Source organism: Rhineura floridana, chromosome 8 (assembly GCF_030035675.1).
Source record: "Rhineura floridana isolate rRhiFlo1 chromosome 8, rRhiFlo1.hap2, whole genome shotgun sequence".
NCBI classification, from domain to species: domain Eukaryota; kingdom Metazoa; phylum Chordata; class Lepidosauria; order Squamata; family Rhineuridae; genus Rhineura; species Rhineura floridana.
In genome coordinates this window covers 114,711,979-114,731,427 of record NC_084487.1, presented here as the reverse complement: position 1 = coordinate 114,731,427, position 19,449 = coordinate 114,711,979, and the positions used below count along the sequence as shown (strand labels likewise).

Below are 19,449 nucleotides of genomic sequence, written 5' to 3'. Positions count from 1 at the left end.
GTTGGACTCCAACTCCCATCAGGTGCAGCCAGCATGGCCAATGGAATGAGATGATGGGAGTTGGAGTCCGGCAACATCTGGAGGGCCACAGTTTCACCACATAAGTCTGTGGTGATCTGACTGTGCACAACAACAGGTAGAGATGGTGAAACATGATAGCTCTGAGGCATCGAAGGGGAGCCTCGCTGTGAAACACCACTTACCATGTGAGTCTTTAGGAGACTGAAGGCCTCTTTGTCTGAGAATCAGGCAAATAAGAGGTCCACATTTTAAAGCAAATAGAAGTAATTTAGAGTTACTAGATCAGAATGCAGTTAACAATCAGATTGCACACTTCTCCAAGTTTTGTGATGCAGTTTAGGTTCATCAACTGCACATTTTATACACAGTTTAGGAAGGAAATACATATAAAATGTGTATTTTAGAGGAAAGTGCATACAAAATGGCATAGAATTTGTCATGCAATTAAAAAAATGACAAAACCCAGGATGGATCGGATTTAGGATTGAAACTGGCACAGAACGGAAATAGCCTGATCTGTCCATCCTTAATAGAAAATGGACCTAAAGAAAGAGGTCCATTAGAACAGGCAAAATATTGCAGAAGGGTAGTGGTGGGGCATCACTCACTACATTTTGGTGCAATACTGAGTCATGGAAGCAAATGAAAATGCAGGGTAACAAGCACCAACTTCAGAGGAGTTGCCGTATGTCACAGTCAGATGCCACAAGACTTTTTGTTGTTTAAGCAGGATAAGGGATTATTGTTGCAGATCATAAAATATATGCCCTGTAATTGTTGACTGCTTTTTCATACAATATACCATCTAAGCCAGACACATTAAAATTCACTTTCAACTGTTTTCTACAGATGACGTGTTATTTCTGTGTTACAGGAGCAAGTTTTCAAGATCGATTCCAAATGTGAATCTGGGAAGGGACGTTGCTCTTTCAACCCTAATGTGAATACCGTCTCTGTTATGATCAGTAAGTGAAAACAACCAGGGTTTCTGGGGGCTTAAATCATTAGGTGCTGGAGTGAAATGATAGGGTGTTGTAAACAAATTGAGCCACGGGGTAAGAGAAGAAACTGGAAAAAGTGATCTGTCAGTGACTGTTTAGTTCTAGCGAATCTTTCCTCAGTTAAGGGAATTGGACTACAGGATCCTTCCAGCAATATGTTTCCATTATTCTAGGCTGAAGTCCATGTAAGAGTGATTGCAAAGTTCAGAAAATATGTTAGAAATCTTCTTTAGGTTTCTGTTAGAGCAGATAACACATGGTCCCCAAGTCTTTTTAGTGTAATTCACAAAATGATAATGTTTTGCATATTTTTCCAGCCTTAATGTTTATTAAATGTATGTGTGTGATTTACTTTAATGAAGTAAAAAGAGAGAGTGAGAGGCTTGACCAGGTTTCAGCGGTTGTAGTGGAGTTTAAGAGTTTGATTTTAGAATTGTATAAGAGTGTATTGCTAGGGATGGATGGATTCACTTAGTTCCCTTCCGTGTTGGTTCAGTGTGCTCACAAAACCAGTTGTCCTGTTTATGAGTGGATTTTGTTTAGCAAACAAAAGTGCTTGCCAGGTGGTCCATGGGCTGCCTTTTTCATTCTCTTACATTTTACAGCATTACCTCCATCCCTGCACAATTAAAAAAAATCTGTTTTAAAATGCAATATCTTCCTGGGGGATTATAGAGAGAATTGTACCTATGGGGACATCCATATTTTTCTTTTTCATACAATGACCATAATAATGTTACAGGATATTGCATGGAAAGAAAGATGACTCCCATAGGCCTTGTCTTTAAGCGCTTGCCTGGTAGCCATAGGCAACAAGGAGGTGAGTGCATAGAATGCCATGCAGACAAGGAAGTGGGCTGGTGAATGAAGGATGGACTATTCTGTCCTTTCTCAGTGCACAGTACAGAACCTAAGTGGGCTTCCAGAGAACTCATTACGGAAATACAGAAAGTTGCTGGAAGAGGGACAGAGCTGTCATGAGCCCTGCAGTTCCAGCAGGGTCTAGACTGGGGTGACAGCATTGACAGGAGGAGGAGGAGGGGATAAGTGAGTTGGAGCCAACTGGGAGGTAGGATGAGGATCCAGCTTCCTTGACTCAGGATGTTAGGCATGGGGTGACAGAGATTCTGCCTTTTGTCCAGCCCCCACCCCCAAAGCAGGATGTATCACTTGGTACCGGGAAGTCATCGACTCAACAGGAATACAGAGCAGGATCCCAGGAGGCCAGTCACTGTTCTGTCACCAATGGCTCAGTGCCATCTCCATCAGCTTGAGCAGCTGCAGCCCTTTACAGAAGCTCCTGCCTCCAAGCACAGTCTTCCATGCAGGGTGAGAGTCCCATGAGTGAGCTTGTCATGCCTTGCTCTTTTAAAGCTAGGTGGGAAGGGTGTGGAGACTTGCTGGGACACCTTCATTGCTACCATCCAGTCTTTTAAGGGACCCTGCTCTTAGAATCTTGATTTGTATTCTGAACATGTCACTGAATCTGTATTGAGCTCTCCTGAATAAGTGGACTCATCTACACGATGATTTAGTGTGCGTTTTGTGCTACTCACATCTGTTTTTAATTTGCATGGTTCACATGACGTTACTGGTAAACAGAAGCTATCACACAGTTTTCCCCCTGTAAATCTGTACTAATCCAATCCATTGATAATATGAAAAGTTTAGAACAATACGACTCCACTCCACTCCGCACATCTTTGAGGATAGTTTACTTTGATGGTTTTTAGTGGACAGGTGAATCACTTTCAGCTCTTCCCCTTTCTCCACCCACTAACTCTCTCATGAATTCCATTTTGTTTCCATGGTTTATCTAGCAACTTCCACTGCTCTGTCCTCCCCACTTCACCATTTGCTGCAGCCCTCCATTCTTTCCTGCCTTTCTCCCCAAGTAAACTTCCTTCACTCCTTGTAACAAGCAATGGGAATTGCCATTGGATTCTATCATTCTTTCTAATATTCTCAATCTTTACGGAGATAATTTTGAAGTAACATCAAGGAGGAGGGCCGGCATCTCTTCTTGGTCATCCCAGAGTGCAGGACACGGAATAGAAAACAATGGATTTGAAGCTACCCTTGGGCACGAAGTGTGGACCTATTACAATGGTAAAAGCAGTGTATTTGCTACAAAGAAATGCTCCCATGTGGATAAGCCCAGTCTCTGTCTGTTACTTGGGAGAAAAAACTTGCTGTGGTGTTTTGGGACAAGAGCTCTGTCAGCCACCAGCATGTTAATAACATTTCATGGCTTATTTCCAAGGTGGTTAACCCTTTCTCCCATATTTTTTTCTAATCTAAACTTACCCTACAAAGATGCTGTTAGCCTGAAGTCTTTGAGACCATAAGGCAAGCCTGCCCTCTTACCTGTTATCAGCATAAAGCACCTAATGGCACATGGTTTCTGCAGCTTGATACAACTAGCCTGCTGTGTTTGATCTGGAGAGCAGGGTATTGGTTAAATCTGCTACAGATTATGCATGAAAGTTTCATGGAGAATCCAAGACTCCTGAATTCAAGTGTGTTTATTCATCCATTCTCTGTTCCCAATGGTCTTCCTCTGCTTCCAACTATACCATATTATAAAACTGAGTTATGAAACCTTTGGTCCAAACAATGAGAAGTCCTATTGTACTATAAAGATTAGCATGTTTATTGTGATGGATTTATTGTGACATCAATTTCATCTTGGACTAGAGCCCAGTTCATCAGTTCTGTCAAGTGTTATCCTCATGCTATACCAGATGTTTGAACTGGATAGAGTTGAATCAAGTGTCCACTTGCAAACATGTGGCTGAAAAGTGGGGAGGGGTAATGGATACATACAAACCTTGCCCCCAATGTCTCCGCATACACTGGCTCCGCTTCAGATCTTCCCATATTGAGACCAGCCCAATAACCCTAATGTGGTTAGAATCCCCCTTTAGATCTTCCGTCTCAACACAAGAAGGTGTGAGGTGGAGATGATGTGGGCAGAGATGTTGGGGGCAGGGCTTATATGCATGCCCCTGACCCCTCCCCATTTTTCATCCATATGCTTTAAGCTAAACTAGGGCTTTGGTGTTCACAGCAACATCTTGTCTTTCTTTTAACTGAATGTTACATACTTCATTTTTACATTAGAGTACAGGGCAGCTGATCAAAGGTCTCATGACACGTCCATCTATTAAAACAAATGTTCACCATAAAATCAGGCCATTTGCACCATGACCTCACCCCTTACTGATTTTCTAAGCAAGAAATGAAAGGAATTTTGTTTTGGGATGAAAGAGACCCTTTAAGGGATAATGGACCTCATTGTCGGTCAGATATTATCTTGAATTTATTAGTTGTGTTCAAAGGATTCTTTTAAATCTTTTGCACTTGGCCTGTTCATAGTTTTCAAGTTATCATCAGGGCCACGTCAGCTGCCTGGCTGGAAACACCTACGGCGCTATTGCCACTTCACCCGCATGTGTTCTTGGATTATTATTTATTTATTTATTTTATTACATTTATTAATCGCCTATCTGGCTGGCCATCAGCCACTCTAGGCGATGTACAAAGCAAAATGATACAGAAATGATACAGAATCTAAAAAACTAAACAATAAAATAATACCTAACCAGCGTTAAGAATCACATAATACAACCAAACAAAACGATAAGGACAAGGAATCTTCCATGATCTTCTGATCTTCTTCTCCAGGTGACCTCAAGGCGACTCCAAGTGCGGCGCTAAGTGTGCACCTAGCCCCTCTTCTTTATATACCTGGAGCAGGGAAGACACAGGATGGCGGATTACAGATGGCGGAATCTGTACATTTCAGTTTCCCTTCATTCTTCATTTTTCTAGTCTTAAATTCAGTTCCCCACATTTTCATATTAGTTTCTTTTTTTTAAAAAAATCCTCATGAAAATCCTCATCAGCATTTTTGTACGACTTTTTCATCTTGTGCACATTCTAATGTTATTTTCATTAATATATGCATTTTATTCACACTAGTACATGTATTTTTGAGCACATTACTTGGCTGAACTGCACTGCAAAATTCAGAGAAGTGTGAATTTCGAAGGATGGCTGTGTTATGGTTCACACATTGTTTTGGAAACTGCTATGGGGGTAGGTTCACCATTAAATGTGAACTGAATCACATTTCTCCCCCATCCCTATCTTGAATACCCAGTCAGCCACTTTTTCCCCTATGGATGCAAAGTGTCACACACTTTCCACTGTCTTCAGCAGGCGGGCAGGGAGAACCTTTGATTCAAAAGCCAAGGATCATGACTCTGTATCTAATCCCACCATCACTAAGCCAGCACCACAGCATGGCTGCAGTTGTAGCCAAGGGAGAAAGCTGCCATTGTCCAGATTTCAGATTTTCCTGAACAAAGGGAAGAATGCCGTTGACCTTAACATGCGGTTTTTGTCTTCCGTAGCAACTGAAAACAAACTGCAAAGGCGGTTTAGCTCTGTGATTTCAGTGTAGCATGTCTTGTAGCTTTAGCCCTTCTGCTCCCACCAAAATCAACAGGCGTTTGGCAGCAGGGAGGAGATCATTTGTTTGACCTCTGCACTGGGTTGCCAGATGAATATTTCAAGAAAGAGGGATACTGTAGAGTGGCAGCTCTGAGTTTTCCAATGATTCTTGTTTTTAAAAGTAGCATTATGAAATAAGCACATTGATTACGATGAAGAACTAAGGGATTGGGTGATGGTAATTTTTTTAAAAAAACAACCAAAATTAAGTGAAACCTAAACGTTTACTGATAAATTATGCAAGTTGTGCTAAAATAAATCATAGCCAAATGCGAACATTATTTTTAATACAAATAATAATTTTTCACCTTGGACAACTACATTTTTTCGACGTGTATACATCAGTATAGTCTGGTGCAAACATAATGCTGGCTCCCTGCAAGCCATGGTTTAACAGACTATGGAGCCAGTCTCAGGTACACATGATTCTTTCCCCTCCTATTCTGGTCCTTACTGATGCAGTAACTAACCAGATGCCCTCATAAACATAGATTTCAAGCCCCCCTTCAAATCACGGTTTTATATACTTGGTTTGTGATTTGTTTGCTTTCTTTTTGGCAAGGAAAACAGACGTAATGGGCCTTGGCTGCTCTTGTTCTTCCCTAGCAAATTAAGCTAGGATTTTATCAAGTATTTACTGGACAAAAACAATGCCCAAGTGTGTGAGCTGGTTACTACCATCACTAAGACATTTTTTTAGGGGAATTTAACAATTAGGCTGAAAGGAAATGGAGCTGACAGATATTACTGGTACCTGATTAGACAAGTAGGCTGTAGGAATGCTTAAGTCATAACTAATAATGCTGGTATGCAACGGGATTAAGAATAGTGGAGTTCTTTCCCAGTATTTACTTTTTTAAAAAACTGGAGTGGTGATAAACATGAGGGCTTTGTGAGAACTATAAACCTGAGTTGCAACAGGCAATCCTGTAAGAAATAAATGACAGGAAATGAAGAGGTAGTTGCACTTGTGATGCAAAGGTTAATTGAAAAGTACTTTGGATGTGTATAGCCGTTTTCCCCCGTGTCCAAAACCCTTCTCATGCAACAAGCCTTACAACAACTCTGTAGGACTTGTAGGACAATAGAATGATACAGAGATTACAGATGGACAGCCGGCTGCAAGGGGGGGGGGTGTTCTTACATAAGGACACCTAATGCCAGTGCAGATGAAACACTGGCACCCGGCAAACCAAGATATACAAATCAGGAAGCAGCTTCAGCAACATTCAGTGCCTCCCCTTCTTTCTCTGGCGTAAATTTTCCTTAACTACATATCTGGTCATCCTTAACTACAGTGTATCAGTATATCTATACCAGGGATAACCTACATAGTGCCCTCCAAGGGTTTTGGACTACAGCTCCCATCAGCCTGTCAGCAGAGCCAATGGCTGGGGATAATAGGAGTTGTAGTACGGAACATCTCGAGGACACAACATTGGCTAACCCAATCTGCACTGGGGTCAACAGACAGGCAGTGAAAAACCCCTCCCCCCCCAATTTAGCAGTGCCGATCAGGGAAGGGAGGTTGGATTGCTTTGCCTGCCCCAGTCTTGTATGCTCTAGTAACATCTGGATGACTGTAATGCACTCTGTGTGGGACTTGGCATGGTGATCTATGTGATGGAATTGCCTTCTCAATGAAGTTTCATAGGCCCGTACACTGACTGTCATTGAAAACTTTTCTTTTTGATAACAATGCAAGTTTCTGGAAGCTGCATTTGATCACAACCCAAGTGTGAGTCAGTAGTGTGATGCAGTTCCAAAAAAAAAAAGGGTGTGTGTGTGTGATGCAATTTTAGGCTGCAATAACAGAAGCATGGTTTCAGGAGTAATAGCTCCATTTCATTTTCCGCTAGGCAGACCTCATCTGGAGTGCTGTCTCCAGCTCTGGGTGCCACATTTTAAGAACGGTGTAAGCAAATCAAAACAGGTTCAAAGAACAGCCAAAACAAATAAACAAAAAGTAAAGAAAACAAGTCCTGTAATGAAAGTTGAAGGCACTGGGTATGTTTAACCTGGAGAAGAGAGAAAAAGAGGGAGCATGATAGCACTCTTGAAATACCCAAAGAGCTGTCACATAGAGGAGGGCAAAAGTCTTTTTCTCTGCTGTTCTAGGAGGCAGGATGAAATCCAATGAGATTAAGTTCATCCAAGATTTTGGGTGAAAATGAAGAGAAATGTCCTAATGGGAAAGGCTATTTGACAATGGACACCACTTGCACAGGTGGCACAGGCCCTCACTTGCTAGAGGTTTCCAGCCAGAGACTGAACAGTCACCTGCTGGGAGTGTTCTCATTCTGGATTTCCTGCATCAAGGAGGAGGGGGATGGATTAGCTTGCATAAAAGTCCCTCTCCAACTCTCTGGTTCTGAGAGAGTTTGGAAACTTTTACTGATCTAGAATGTGGCAGCTGATGTCGTATCAGGAGCTGTCGGCCATCTAACAGGAATGGAAGCATTTCAGTGGTGGCCTCTATGTTAAGGAACTGTCTTCACAATGAGAACAGAGAACAGGCCAGTTCAGTTGACTAATCTGCCAACTATTCTGTAACTATATTAATTAGTCCTACTAAATTGTTTTATCCATTTTACTGCGATTGTCAGGCTTCGGTTGTATTAAAAGCCACTTTGAGGGATGTGTGGGGGGAAAAAAGGGCACTGACTTAAATTTAAATGTGTACAAACACCTAGCGGTGAATATATGTTGCGCTAAACCATGATTAAAGCAGGCCCGGGTTGTGAGGAGGGGCACCAGTAAGCGTCTAGCAGAGGCAAGTTTTGAATCTGGATTTGAACTTTCTGCGGCACAACTAAGTATATACACCAGAGGTGGTCAACATGCTGTTCTCCAGATGTTGTTGAAATCCCATCATCCATAGCCACCACTAACCATGCTGGCTGGGGCTGAATGGTGTTGTAGTCCAAGAACATCGGGGGGCACTACACTGGCTACCTCTGCCCTAAATAATCCATCTTCACTTGCTCTCAGTGCCGATGCTAAAGCTATACGATTTGATTGAATAGTCCCATGTAAGCCAGCCACGTTGCTTCTGTGTAAATGAAGAAAGAAACAAAGCACATTCTCTTGCTGCTGCCCTGCTCCTATGCAACAGGTTCCATCCTGTGCTTGTTGAACTTAAGACTGGAGGTTATACATGATTGCATATGGGCATTGAGTTTGTGACCTTCGCTGCAATCAACATAGCAGAGCTTTAATAGCTATGAGGATGGGCAGGTATTTCTTATTGCCAGTGGGCAATCTGCAAACCACAGTCAAAAGAAAATCATTGGAGGGAGTTAGTTCTGCCAGTCCTGCACAGTCACTGTGGAAGCGAGAGGTTATTTTTGCTAATGTTTTGTTTCTCTTAATTGCCTTGCCAACCCATAGGACTTGTGTTGATGGTCCCAGACAGGAGAAAAACTGTAATTCATACCTATGTACAGTATACATACTTGGTGATACATGAGCTGAATTCTTAAGCGCAAAAGCATTTGAGTCCATAATCCCATTATTACAAGTGAAGGGGTTGCAGGCCTAATTCCCTTTACTGAAGCATTTTAAGATTGAAATTCACTTGGGCTCCAATTTAAAATACTCAGATGCACATGCAATATTAGCCCACTTAAACTTGAGGTGTGCCAGGCTAGATTTTCCCTTGGTGTCTATTTCTAGTCATTAACGAGGGTGCCACATTTTGAATTGGAAGGGCCAGTGGTATTGGTCTGTCCACTGTTCATGATACATGAGGGGAAACAATGCAAAATGGAGTGGATTAGGAATTTCTCATTGCAGGACAAAAGGCTCTTTAATCCCCTTCCCTGAGTGTGAATCACAACAGAGGCTTTGGGACCATTTCACCTCAGAAACGTCCTATCTAGTCATCATTCCTAAGAAGGAATGCATCTATAGCAAGGATAGGGAACCATTTTCACCTTCTGGGCAACCTTCCAGGGCCACGTGCTAGTGGTGGGTGAGGCCAGAGACAAAAGTGGGCAGAGCAATGAATGGCAAAGTTATTTTGTACAGGAAGCAAGTTTCTACTCAGACTTGCACCCCCATGGAAGCCAGCCAGAAGGATTACTGGAGTTCAAGGACACCTTCCAATCAGGCAAAAACATCCAAGGAGAGTACGAAGTAGGGCTGGTGGGGGATGTGGCCTGTGGAGAGGGGGTGTGGCTAGTGAGGGGTGTGGCCTGGGGAGAGTCCAGAGGGCCAGATAGACAGGCCAGAGAGCCGGATTTGGCCCCGGCGCCGGAGGTTGTCCGTCTCTGATCTGTAGCTATGTACACCAAAACACAAGTAATGAGCTCTTTAACTCTGTCATCTCCAGTGTTAAGAGCAACAGGAGCTTTGGTACCACTCTCTCTTCACCTCAGCTGCATGCATCTGCTTGCTTGTCTTTGCTTCTTCAGCAGCCCCTTGTGAAGTTCACAGTAGGAGGAGAGAATTAAACAGTCTTCGCCTCTACTTTGGAATAAGTGGCTGTGGTGCACAATCATTTGGGAATCCCTTGGGAACAGGGATCGTGCTGATGGCCAGGTTCTGCTGTTGCTTATGTGTAGCCCTAGATTCTATCCCCATTGAGACTGAAATAGGGTGTGGCTTTGGTTTGCTGAGTTGCCTATTTTACCACTAAGAAGACTGTTTCGAACTGTTCTTTCTTGTCTACTTTTATCGCACATAACTGAGATGGCTGTTTCTACTGAAACTAGAGTTTGATTCTTTGTGTTAATTTTTCCATCTTCTGAAGCTGACTCGCAGCAGCTTCAACCACTAAATGATATTCCACGTGAAATGTTTTCTCTACATTTGAATTTGGTTATTTTGTTCTGTTTAATTATATGGTTACCCAAAGGTTTCCATTAAGATGGGATGCTCTGTTGCAGACCTGGAATCATGAATCAGAAGAAAACCCAGCTCTCATCCCACTTCTTACACAATTAGATAATGTCTATGTATCAAATAGAGGTCGCAGAAGACGAATTTGTCCCAAAGTAAACAAGGATGCAATCACTTTTAAAATAAGGATACAGTCACTTTTTCCTCTGTTTCATTTTCTGCAGATGAAGAACTGTTTTCAGGAATGTACATTGACTTCATGGGGACTGATGCTGCCATTTTCCGCAGTTTAACCAGAAGGAATGCAGTGAGGACTGACCAGCACAATTCCAAATGGTTAAGTGGTAAGATGGGCATATTTTATGTTTTATTGTTGTACACTGCCCTGGTATTGCAGTGTATAAATAGCAGTGTATAAATACTTTTATAAATAAACAATACATATTTAATTTCTGTGGGATTTTCTGCCATCAAAACTACAAAGAACAACAGATTGATTTGGGATGCAAATTTAACAAGCTCAAACATATACACTTTTTCAAATGCATTCTCAGACTCTGTCAGATGTGCAGTTTTTTTTACTGTAAATATCTATCTAGAAGCCAGCACTATGTATCCATGTACCTATATTCATCTCTGCTTGGGTAAATGTAACCTGCAATGTGGCTTGCACAACAGGCTTCAGCCAAGCTTTAAAAAACATAAGAAGAGCCTGCGGCATCAAGCCAATGGCCTATCAAGTCCAGCATCCTGTTCTCACAGTGGCCAACCACACGCCTGTGGGAAGTCCACAAGCAAGACCTGAGCACAAGAGTGCTCTCCCCTCCTATAGTTTCCAGCAACTGAGATTCAGAAGCAGACTGCCTTAAACCGCGGAGGTAGAACATAGCCATCATGGCTAGTAGCCATTGATAGCCTTATCCTCCATGTATTTGTCCAATCCTCTTTTAAAGCCATCCAAGTTGCTGGCCATCACTGCCTCTTGGGAGACTGAATTCCATATGTGTCACGTGAAGAAGTACTTTCTTTTGTGTCTCCTTCCAACATTCAGCTTCATTGGATGTCCACGAGTTCTAGGGTTATGAGAGAGGGAGAAAAGCTTTTCTCAATCCACTTTCTCCATGCCATGCATAATTTTATACACATCATGTTGCCTCTTACTTGTCTTTTCTCTAAACTAAAAAGCCCCAGATGCTGCAACCTCTCCTTACAGGGGAGTCACTTCATTCCCTTGATCATTTTGGTTGTCCTTTTCTGAACCTTTTTCAACTCCTTTTTGCGGTAAAGCAACCAGAACTGTACACAGTATTTCAAATGTGGCCGCACCATAGATTTGTATAATGGCATGATGATATCAGCACTTTTATTTTCAATTCTTTCCCTAATGATCCCTAGCATAGAATTTGCCTTTTTCACAACTGCTACACACAGGGTCAACATCTTCATCGAGCTATCCACTAGGACCCCAAGCTCTCTTTCCTGGTCAATCACCATCAGTTCAGCCTCCATGAGTGTTTTTCCCCCATGAGAAATCAAGGTTTTTTGCCCTGACATGCATCACTTTACACTTGATTACATTGAACTGCATTTCCCATTTTACCACCCATTCACTTTGTTTACAGTGGCCCTTCAAAGTTTGGGAAAAGAGAGAGAGAGTCGTATTTGCAAAATTAATACTTTCTCGGGGGGAAAAAGATGCTTGGGATATGTATTCAGAAAGAAAATGGTTTCCCCAGGGCTCTTGACTTAGACTTGTTAAATTTATTAATAATCGACAAACAGATTCAGGCAACAAATCAAAACATTTGGAATATACACTTCCTATAGCTCACAGAAACATTTCAACAACTGTATGACCAGTTATGAACACTAGGGGGCGAAATACCTCTGAGTTGTAAAGATGAAGGTCATCTGAGGTCTCTAGATGGAGGCATTCGATCACAAGTAAGAAAATTCCTAACAGCAATCAATCAATCAGTCAATATTAGTAGGTTTCTATGATCATAGCCAGGACAACTCAAAGTGAACTGACACTTCTGTCTGACATGAAGCATTTCCACTGCCTGCATATCATTATTTAAATATCAGGCTTAGAGAAGCATGTGTACCAATGTGTCCTACATATGCTTCCTGTACCTATACATGTAATGCTTCTTGTTTGGGCAAACATGCAACTATTGGACTATTTTGTCATGTCTAGTTTCACTGTGTTTAAGGAACTATTCGTTTGAGGGTTGTTGTTGTTTTGTTTAAGTTTAGGGTATTGGGCTAGCCTGAGGTCCCAGTTCTAACATTATGGGACTACTGTAGTTGTCATTTCCCATTCATTGCTGCATCTCTTGGTGTTGCCAGTACGAATGCAAAAATCACATTGGAAGGTAGGATCATATAGACCAGATATTGTTGGACTACATCTCCCATCATACCTAGCCATTGACAGTGTTGGCTGGAGTCGATGGGAGTTGCAGTCCAGCAACATTTGGAGGGTCACAGGTTAGCTACCCCTGCTATAGAGAAAACCATGATGATGTTGCACTTATCAACCCAGCCTCTGATATTAGCATAGCTCTTCCCACTGTGTGGCTATGATACCAGGATTGTTGGTGTGAAGCTGTGGGAAAGTATCAAAGCACAACGTTGCCATAACATGAATCTGGCTCATGTGATGTACAAATGGGACCTGCAATAAATTGTTGCAGTGAAGAGTGGTCCTGTTACATGTAGGGTCCAAGCCAGGAGGGCATGACTTTTCTAGGATACTCATTCTATTCCCTGTCATTCCAGTTTTCTATTATCCATACACACACAGAGATGCTCAGCATTCTATGGCCTGTTCATTCCTCATTGGATTGTTTTCTGGTGCCTCCCTAGAGTTTTTATTTCTTTGTTTCTTTTATTTTTGTACATCAGCATATTTCAGAGATACTTTCCTGTTCTGTGTTGATGGTGCTGTTGGCTACATCAGGATTGGCTCTCAGAGAAAGAGTTTGCTATGAGTATATAGTACTCATTGTACTCACACCTGAATATTGCCAATAACAGAAGGATACATAAGGAACTATATTCCAAATTTCAGCTCTTTTCCATTGACTTGTAGTTTTTGGTGATCCAAACACGATGAGCTATAGTCCTGAAAACAAAACAAAATGCATACACACATGGTTCCAATTGTCAGCTGTGGCATGGCAATTCTCCCCAAACACGTGGAGTACTTTCAGGTTCCATAAATGAAAGCGGGAGGAGGTCCCAATTAGTTGCAGGCCTCTGCATTGCTGGGCTGTCATCCTGCTTGATCCCTATGTGCACATTTTTGTGTCATTTCAGAGCCCATATTTGTGGACGCCCATCTCATCCCGGATGGTACTGACCCCAATGATGCTAAAGTATACTTCTTTTTCAAAGAGAAACTGACAGACAACAGTGGTAGCACCAAGCAGATCCATTCTATGATTGCTAGAATATGCCCGGTAAGCAAAAATAAAAAATTCTATTTAGGAAATGAACTATTCAGGTTTTCGTATGCCTTGTGCTAAACAACTGTAACATACCTATTGTGTAAAAGGTTCCAAATTAAAATATGGCTTCTTCTTGGTGCAGGCCTGGGAAGAAGAGCCACAAATAGCCCACGCCCGATTTTGCAAAGTGTGTCTGCAGTGGAGTAGTTGTCTGAGTTAGCAAGATTAATCTGCTCAAGTGTGCATTTACAGGGAGCTTCTGACTATTTATCATTATTGACTTTCTTGATCACTTCCGTCTTGCATAACTGGATGTGAGTTTTCAACAGAGGATAACAGCATAATCCAAAGACTTCTGCAAATGGCTGGAAACAGAGACAGTTCAGCACTTTCCTTTTTGAGATAAAAAAAATATGATTTTATGTCAGTTTAAAACTTTTTATCTCCTTTCGGCAAGATGCACTTTCTAGATCCCTCACCACTGTTATCCCAAGGATGGGTCAAGGATTTCAAATCGAAACACCATTTATTTGAATATAGGTTTCTGTAAAGCAGAGGTGGAGAACTTTTTTTCTATCAAAGGCCACATTCCCCGAGGGTTAATCTGACCGGGGTGGCGGGGGGGATAGATAGTTGTCATGCCAGTGGCAGCTAGGACCAGAGTCAAATGTTGTATGACCTGGAGCCAAAGGTGAGAGAGGCAAGAGCCAAAAGTGAATCTGGAAGCCTCCTTTTTTGTCTTTCAGTTTGCCACCCACCTTTCCCCTGTTTTTTTCCCTTTCTTGTCACTCACATGGAATAAAGCCAAGGGGCCCTAGGGATGCAGAGGGTCCCCACCCTTGCGGTAAAGTAAGCAATTTGTGGATCCCATCTTATTTGGTTTTAGGAGCACAGTGTGCAGTTTAGTAGTTCTACACAGTTACTACCTTTGGAGATACAATTAGTATTCATAAAAAAAACCACCTTCCCCATTCTACACATTTCACAGTTATGCTGACTGTATTTGCCTATTATTTTTCCCTTCTCATCTATAAATGGGTTTTTTTTTTTTGCAAACCAGCCCTACATTGCAATACATCAATGTGTACAGGGCTGGCACCAGAGAGTGGCAAGGTTGGGCCCTGGGTGAGGGCCCCTGTAGCCTAGAGGGGGCCCTGTAGGGGCCCTCCTTAGGGTGGGAAGGTGGTGCTCCTGTTCTGTGATCTGTGGAAGTGTTCAGTCCTACAACCCGACCCTGCCATGGATCGCAGAACTCCCAGGCATCCCCCCAATGCAGACAGTGTGGGCTTCAATAAGCCCTCCCGCACATACCACCTACCTCTCGCATCAGTGTGAATGTCGTGTGTGCTGTGTGTGCATGCCTGCCATCAACCAAAATGGTGGCAGGGGCTTCCCTAAGGGGCTGATGCCCCTGCCACCATCTTGGTTGATGGTAGGCATGCACACTACACACACACATGTCATTCACATGACACAAGAGGTAGGTGAGCTGCATGGGTGGGCTTATTAGCCCTGTGCCGCCTGTATTGGGCTATAGTGCCGCAGACTTAGGGCAGGCTGGTGCCCAAGGGCCCAGTCATGTCCAGTGCCGGCCCTGAGTGTGTACATTTTGAGGCATAAGAGTCATCATGCTTTGCCCATTTCCCCCCTTTCTCCCCCGTTACTGGAATCCATTTTGCTGGTAGCTTTGATGAGGTGCTCAGAATCTTATCTACCACAACAGCCACATTCATGGCATTATTTTGTGTCATTGTTTCTGATAACATAGGTATTATCCTTCTTTCTTTTTCTTTCTGGTAATATTATAATGCCAAGGGAAGGGCCATAGCTCAGTGGTAGAACAAATGTTTTGCATGCAAAAGCTCCCAGGTTCAATCCCTGGCGTCTCCAGGTAGCGCTGGGAAAGACTCCTGCCTGAAACTCTGCAGAGTCAGTCAGTCAGTGTTGACAATAGTGAGCTGCATAGACCAATAGTCTAACTAAATGTAAGGCAGGTTCCTATGTTCCAGAAAGCCCAAGTGTCTAATTTTTTGTTGTCACTACTATTTCATCCATTGATCTGAAATTAGAAGTCTATGGCTGCCATTAAAGCCAATAGCCACAACACAACACCCAGAACCTCCTGTTTCTAGGCAAGTGTTTTCTCTGTCTGTCTATCAAAATATTTGTATACTGCTGCTCATTAAAAACAACAGCAAAGCAGTTTATACTATATGTACAATAAAAACCATGTAAAATTTTAATATCCGTTCATCAACTAAGTATTACAGAAATATATTTTCTTAATTGCTCGCATAAGCTTGGCGGCATAGAAGTTTTCAGCGGACATTTAAAGTTTGAAACAAAAGGTGCCTGCTGAATCTCTGTCGGCTGAGCATTCCACAGGACTGAGCCCATGACACTAAAGACTTCATTTCTTGTTGCTGCCAAATGAGCCTTGCAAACTCAGGGGATGGCCAACAACGCTTCTGCAGATGAATTGCAATATAAGGGTTCAGGCGGTCCCTATGGTACACTGAACCTGTGTTGTTCAGGGCTTTGTGAATTCACACAAGGACCTTGAATCTGGCTCAGTAGTGGAGGGGCAGCCACTGCAGATGATTTAACAATGGTGTCACAGGTTTTTGCCCATGAACCCTCATCAGCAATCTGGCCACCGTGTTCTGCACCAGCAGGGACTTCTGAACCAGGCCCAAGGGCAGCCCCACGTAGAACATGCTGCAGTAATCCAATATTGATTATATTCACTATAGGCAAAAACCCTTGCAGTTTAAGAACATACCTATAGCCAACAGATATTTCTATCAAACTTTAAAAAGCAGGAAAATTGGGCAGCTATAGTGAATGCACCAGGGGATCAGGAGACCTGACCTCCTCTCTGAGATATTGTTCTGCCCTACCAATTTGTAAAAATTCAAACACAATTTGGGTTGGTCTTTCACAGTCCAATCCACTTGCTGTGTAGCTTGGAAGAATTTGGTAACATGTGCCTCTGAGCATATGGTGAGTGGTGGCAACACCTGCCACCTCCAAAGATGGAGAATTAGATTTTTGTATGTTTGTTGGTGTCCTTATTTTGCTTCTCTCCTGTGTTACTGCTGTTTCTATAGATAATCTAACCTAGAAAATTACATTACTCTCATTATTCATCCTAAAAATCTGTGTCAATTTTTTTTTATTAATTTCAAAGCCTTTTTATTGGTCAGTGTCATATGATAGTGAAGACAGCCTTTTGTGTTTCAAACTGGAGGTTATGCTCTATTTCTATTTTAAGTGCATTAACAGTTGAATCTGAAACTGCAGTTTGATGTAAAATTGGACTGATTACAATATGTTGCTACTTAAGAAATGACTCTAGCTGTTGGAAAAAACCAACTTAGCCTGCCCAAGATGCATGTTTTCAGCCTGCTGTGCTTAAACCACCTCACTTAAGGAAAAGTGGGCATGGTCAATTAAAAACATAGAGCACACCTAGAATCTTGCTATATTTCACTTCCCGCTGTTTTATCTTGTGCAAACTGAGACACTCTTCACGTCCATTGGAAACTATTCTGCAGAATAGTCAGTGCCATTATTCCACAGTGGTTTTTGTAGTTTTTTTTAGTGTTGCTGTACTTCACATATTCACAGAAGCAAAAGAAAATGATTTTCTATAGGAAACTTCACTAAAATTGCAAAGTAAATCAAACATATGTAAAGTAACTATCTGAACTATATGTCTTGTTTCTGTTATTTGGGCTGATTGAAAGTATTGCCACCACTCACCGTATGCTCAAAGGCACATGTTACCAAATTCTTCCAAGCTACACAGGAAGTGGATTGGACTGTGAAAGACCAACCCAAATTGTGTTTGCATTTTGACAAATTTGTAGGGCAGTACAATATCTCAGAGAGGAATTCAGATCTCCTGCTCCCCTGGTGCATTCACTATAGCTGCCCAATTTCCCTGCTTTTAAACGTTTGATAGAAATATCTGTGGGCTATAGGTACATTCTTAAACCGCAAGGTTTTTTGCCTATTAGTGAATTTCTCAGCTTTTTAATCTGGGAGATAAGAAATGGGATCCTGTGCAAGTTTGCTGAGAGTGAACTGATCGTTTGCATGCTTATTGAGTTCAGTGGGATTTACTCCCGTGAAATCATGCTTAAGATAGGTAAAGCTGACCATGGGGGAGGGGAAGCGGAGGGGAGGGGGAAGGAGGATATTGGAAGGGGATGGGGAGGGGAAAGGAGGAGCAAGAGAAAGGGAATAGGAGGGAGGAGGAGGGGAGGCCAGGTTTGATCATTTGCATACTTTTGAGTTCAGTGAGATTTACTCCTGTGCATTTATGCTTAGGATAGGTGAAACCAACCTGGGGGAGGACCGGGGGGGAGGAGGGCAGGAAGGGGGAGGGGAGGAGATTGGGTAGGTGGGCACTGGGCAGAATGGAAGCCCTTTTCCTTTTTGAAAGGAAAATAATGTGAATAATATCATTCTTTTTCAGCATTTCCTTCACCTTTTTATTCTACAACAGGCACATGTACCCGCCCACACAAATTTAAACCAAAGCTGTCACTAGCCACATCCACACCAAACCTTTATTCCACTTTAGACACTCATGGCTTCCCCCAAAGAATCCTGCGAAATGTAGTTAGTGAAGGGTGCTGACAGTTGCTAGGAGATGCCCTGTTCCCCTCACCAAGCTTTGGTCTGAATGGCTGACTGTTAAACTACTCTGGCCACTGGAGCTCTGTCAGTGGAATAGGAGTCTCCTCTCAGCACCCTTCTCATTTTAGCGGCAGGGGTAAGAGATGGAAAAGATCTGTTGTAATTTTATTTATAAAAACAATATGACACATAACCTAGGCTTTGTTTTTTATTGCTGCTGTTGTCGTTAAGGTGCCCAGAGGCATTTTGCAGAAGACTGTAAATATTATTAAACCATTATTGTCAAAATGAAGCCCAGATGACTACTTAAAAGACCTGCAAGAACAATTCTGCTTGTATATGTCTGTGCCAAAACCTGCAAAAGCTGGCTCCAGAAAAATATGAAATGGATGTGTGTGGTGTTGTGTATCTTATGACTTTACTTGAAGTTGGCATCAGGAATCTTGAATAAGGGCTGAGAGACAGGGACTAATGTTTCCTGTTTGAACAAAAAGAACCGTTTCCAGACGACAGCATACTAGTTATATATGCTCCTTTCATTTCAGCTGACTGGCAGTTGATTTGGACGCAAAGCAGCAGAACCACTTGCCATGCCTTCTTGTGGACTGCAGATGGGTATAACAAATATAAATGCTCCTCCATGGGGGACAACAACCCTGGAAGCAAAGCACATCAGGGAGAAGACTAAGCTTCTTTCTGACATGCTATTTTTGCTTCTGTTCTCTCTGACACACTGTTTTCCTATATTTTCTGGGAGAGCATTCGGATATGCAGTCCACCTACCAGCAGCCTGATATGGTTCGATCGAGGAAAGATAAAGTGCATGATTCTGCTGCAAGCGTCATTTGGCTGATAGCAGCCTTGTAACTTGCTTCAACCTCTAATTAATTTATTTGTTCAATACACATAACTTGTGTATTAATAATTTTATTCCATGTAACATGCCGAAGTTTAATCAATGGTAG

The 19,449-nt window shown here is 42.3% G+C and overlaps 1 protein-coding gene across 5 annotated transcripts in view; it reads left to right on the top strand.

Annotated features, from left to right (window-relative positions):
* Window positions 1-19,449, top strand: part of SEMA3C (semaphorin 3C) — a 223,093-nt gene that overhangs the window by 134,278 nt on the left and 69,366 nt on the right. For all 5 annotated transcript variants that reach the window (XM_061582155.1, XM_061582157.1, XM_061582156.1 and 2 more), the window contains 3 exons: window positions 896-986; window positions 10,607-10,726; window positions 13,707-13,849. In XM_061582155.1, coding sequence (XP_061438139.1) covers window positions 896-986; window positions 10,607-10,726; window positions 13,707-13,849 — 354 coding nt within the window. The remainder of the gene's footprint in view (window positions 1-895; window positions 987-10,606; window positions 10,727-13,706; window positions 13,850-19,449) is intronic.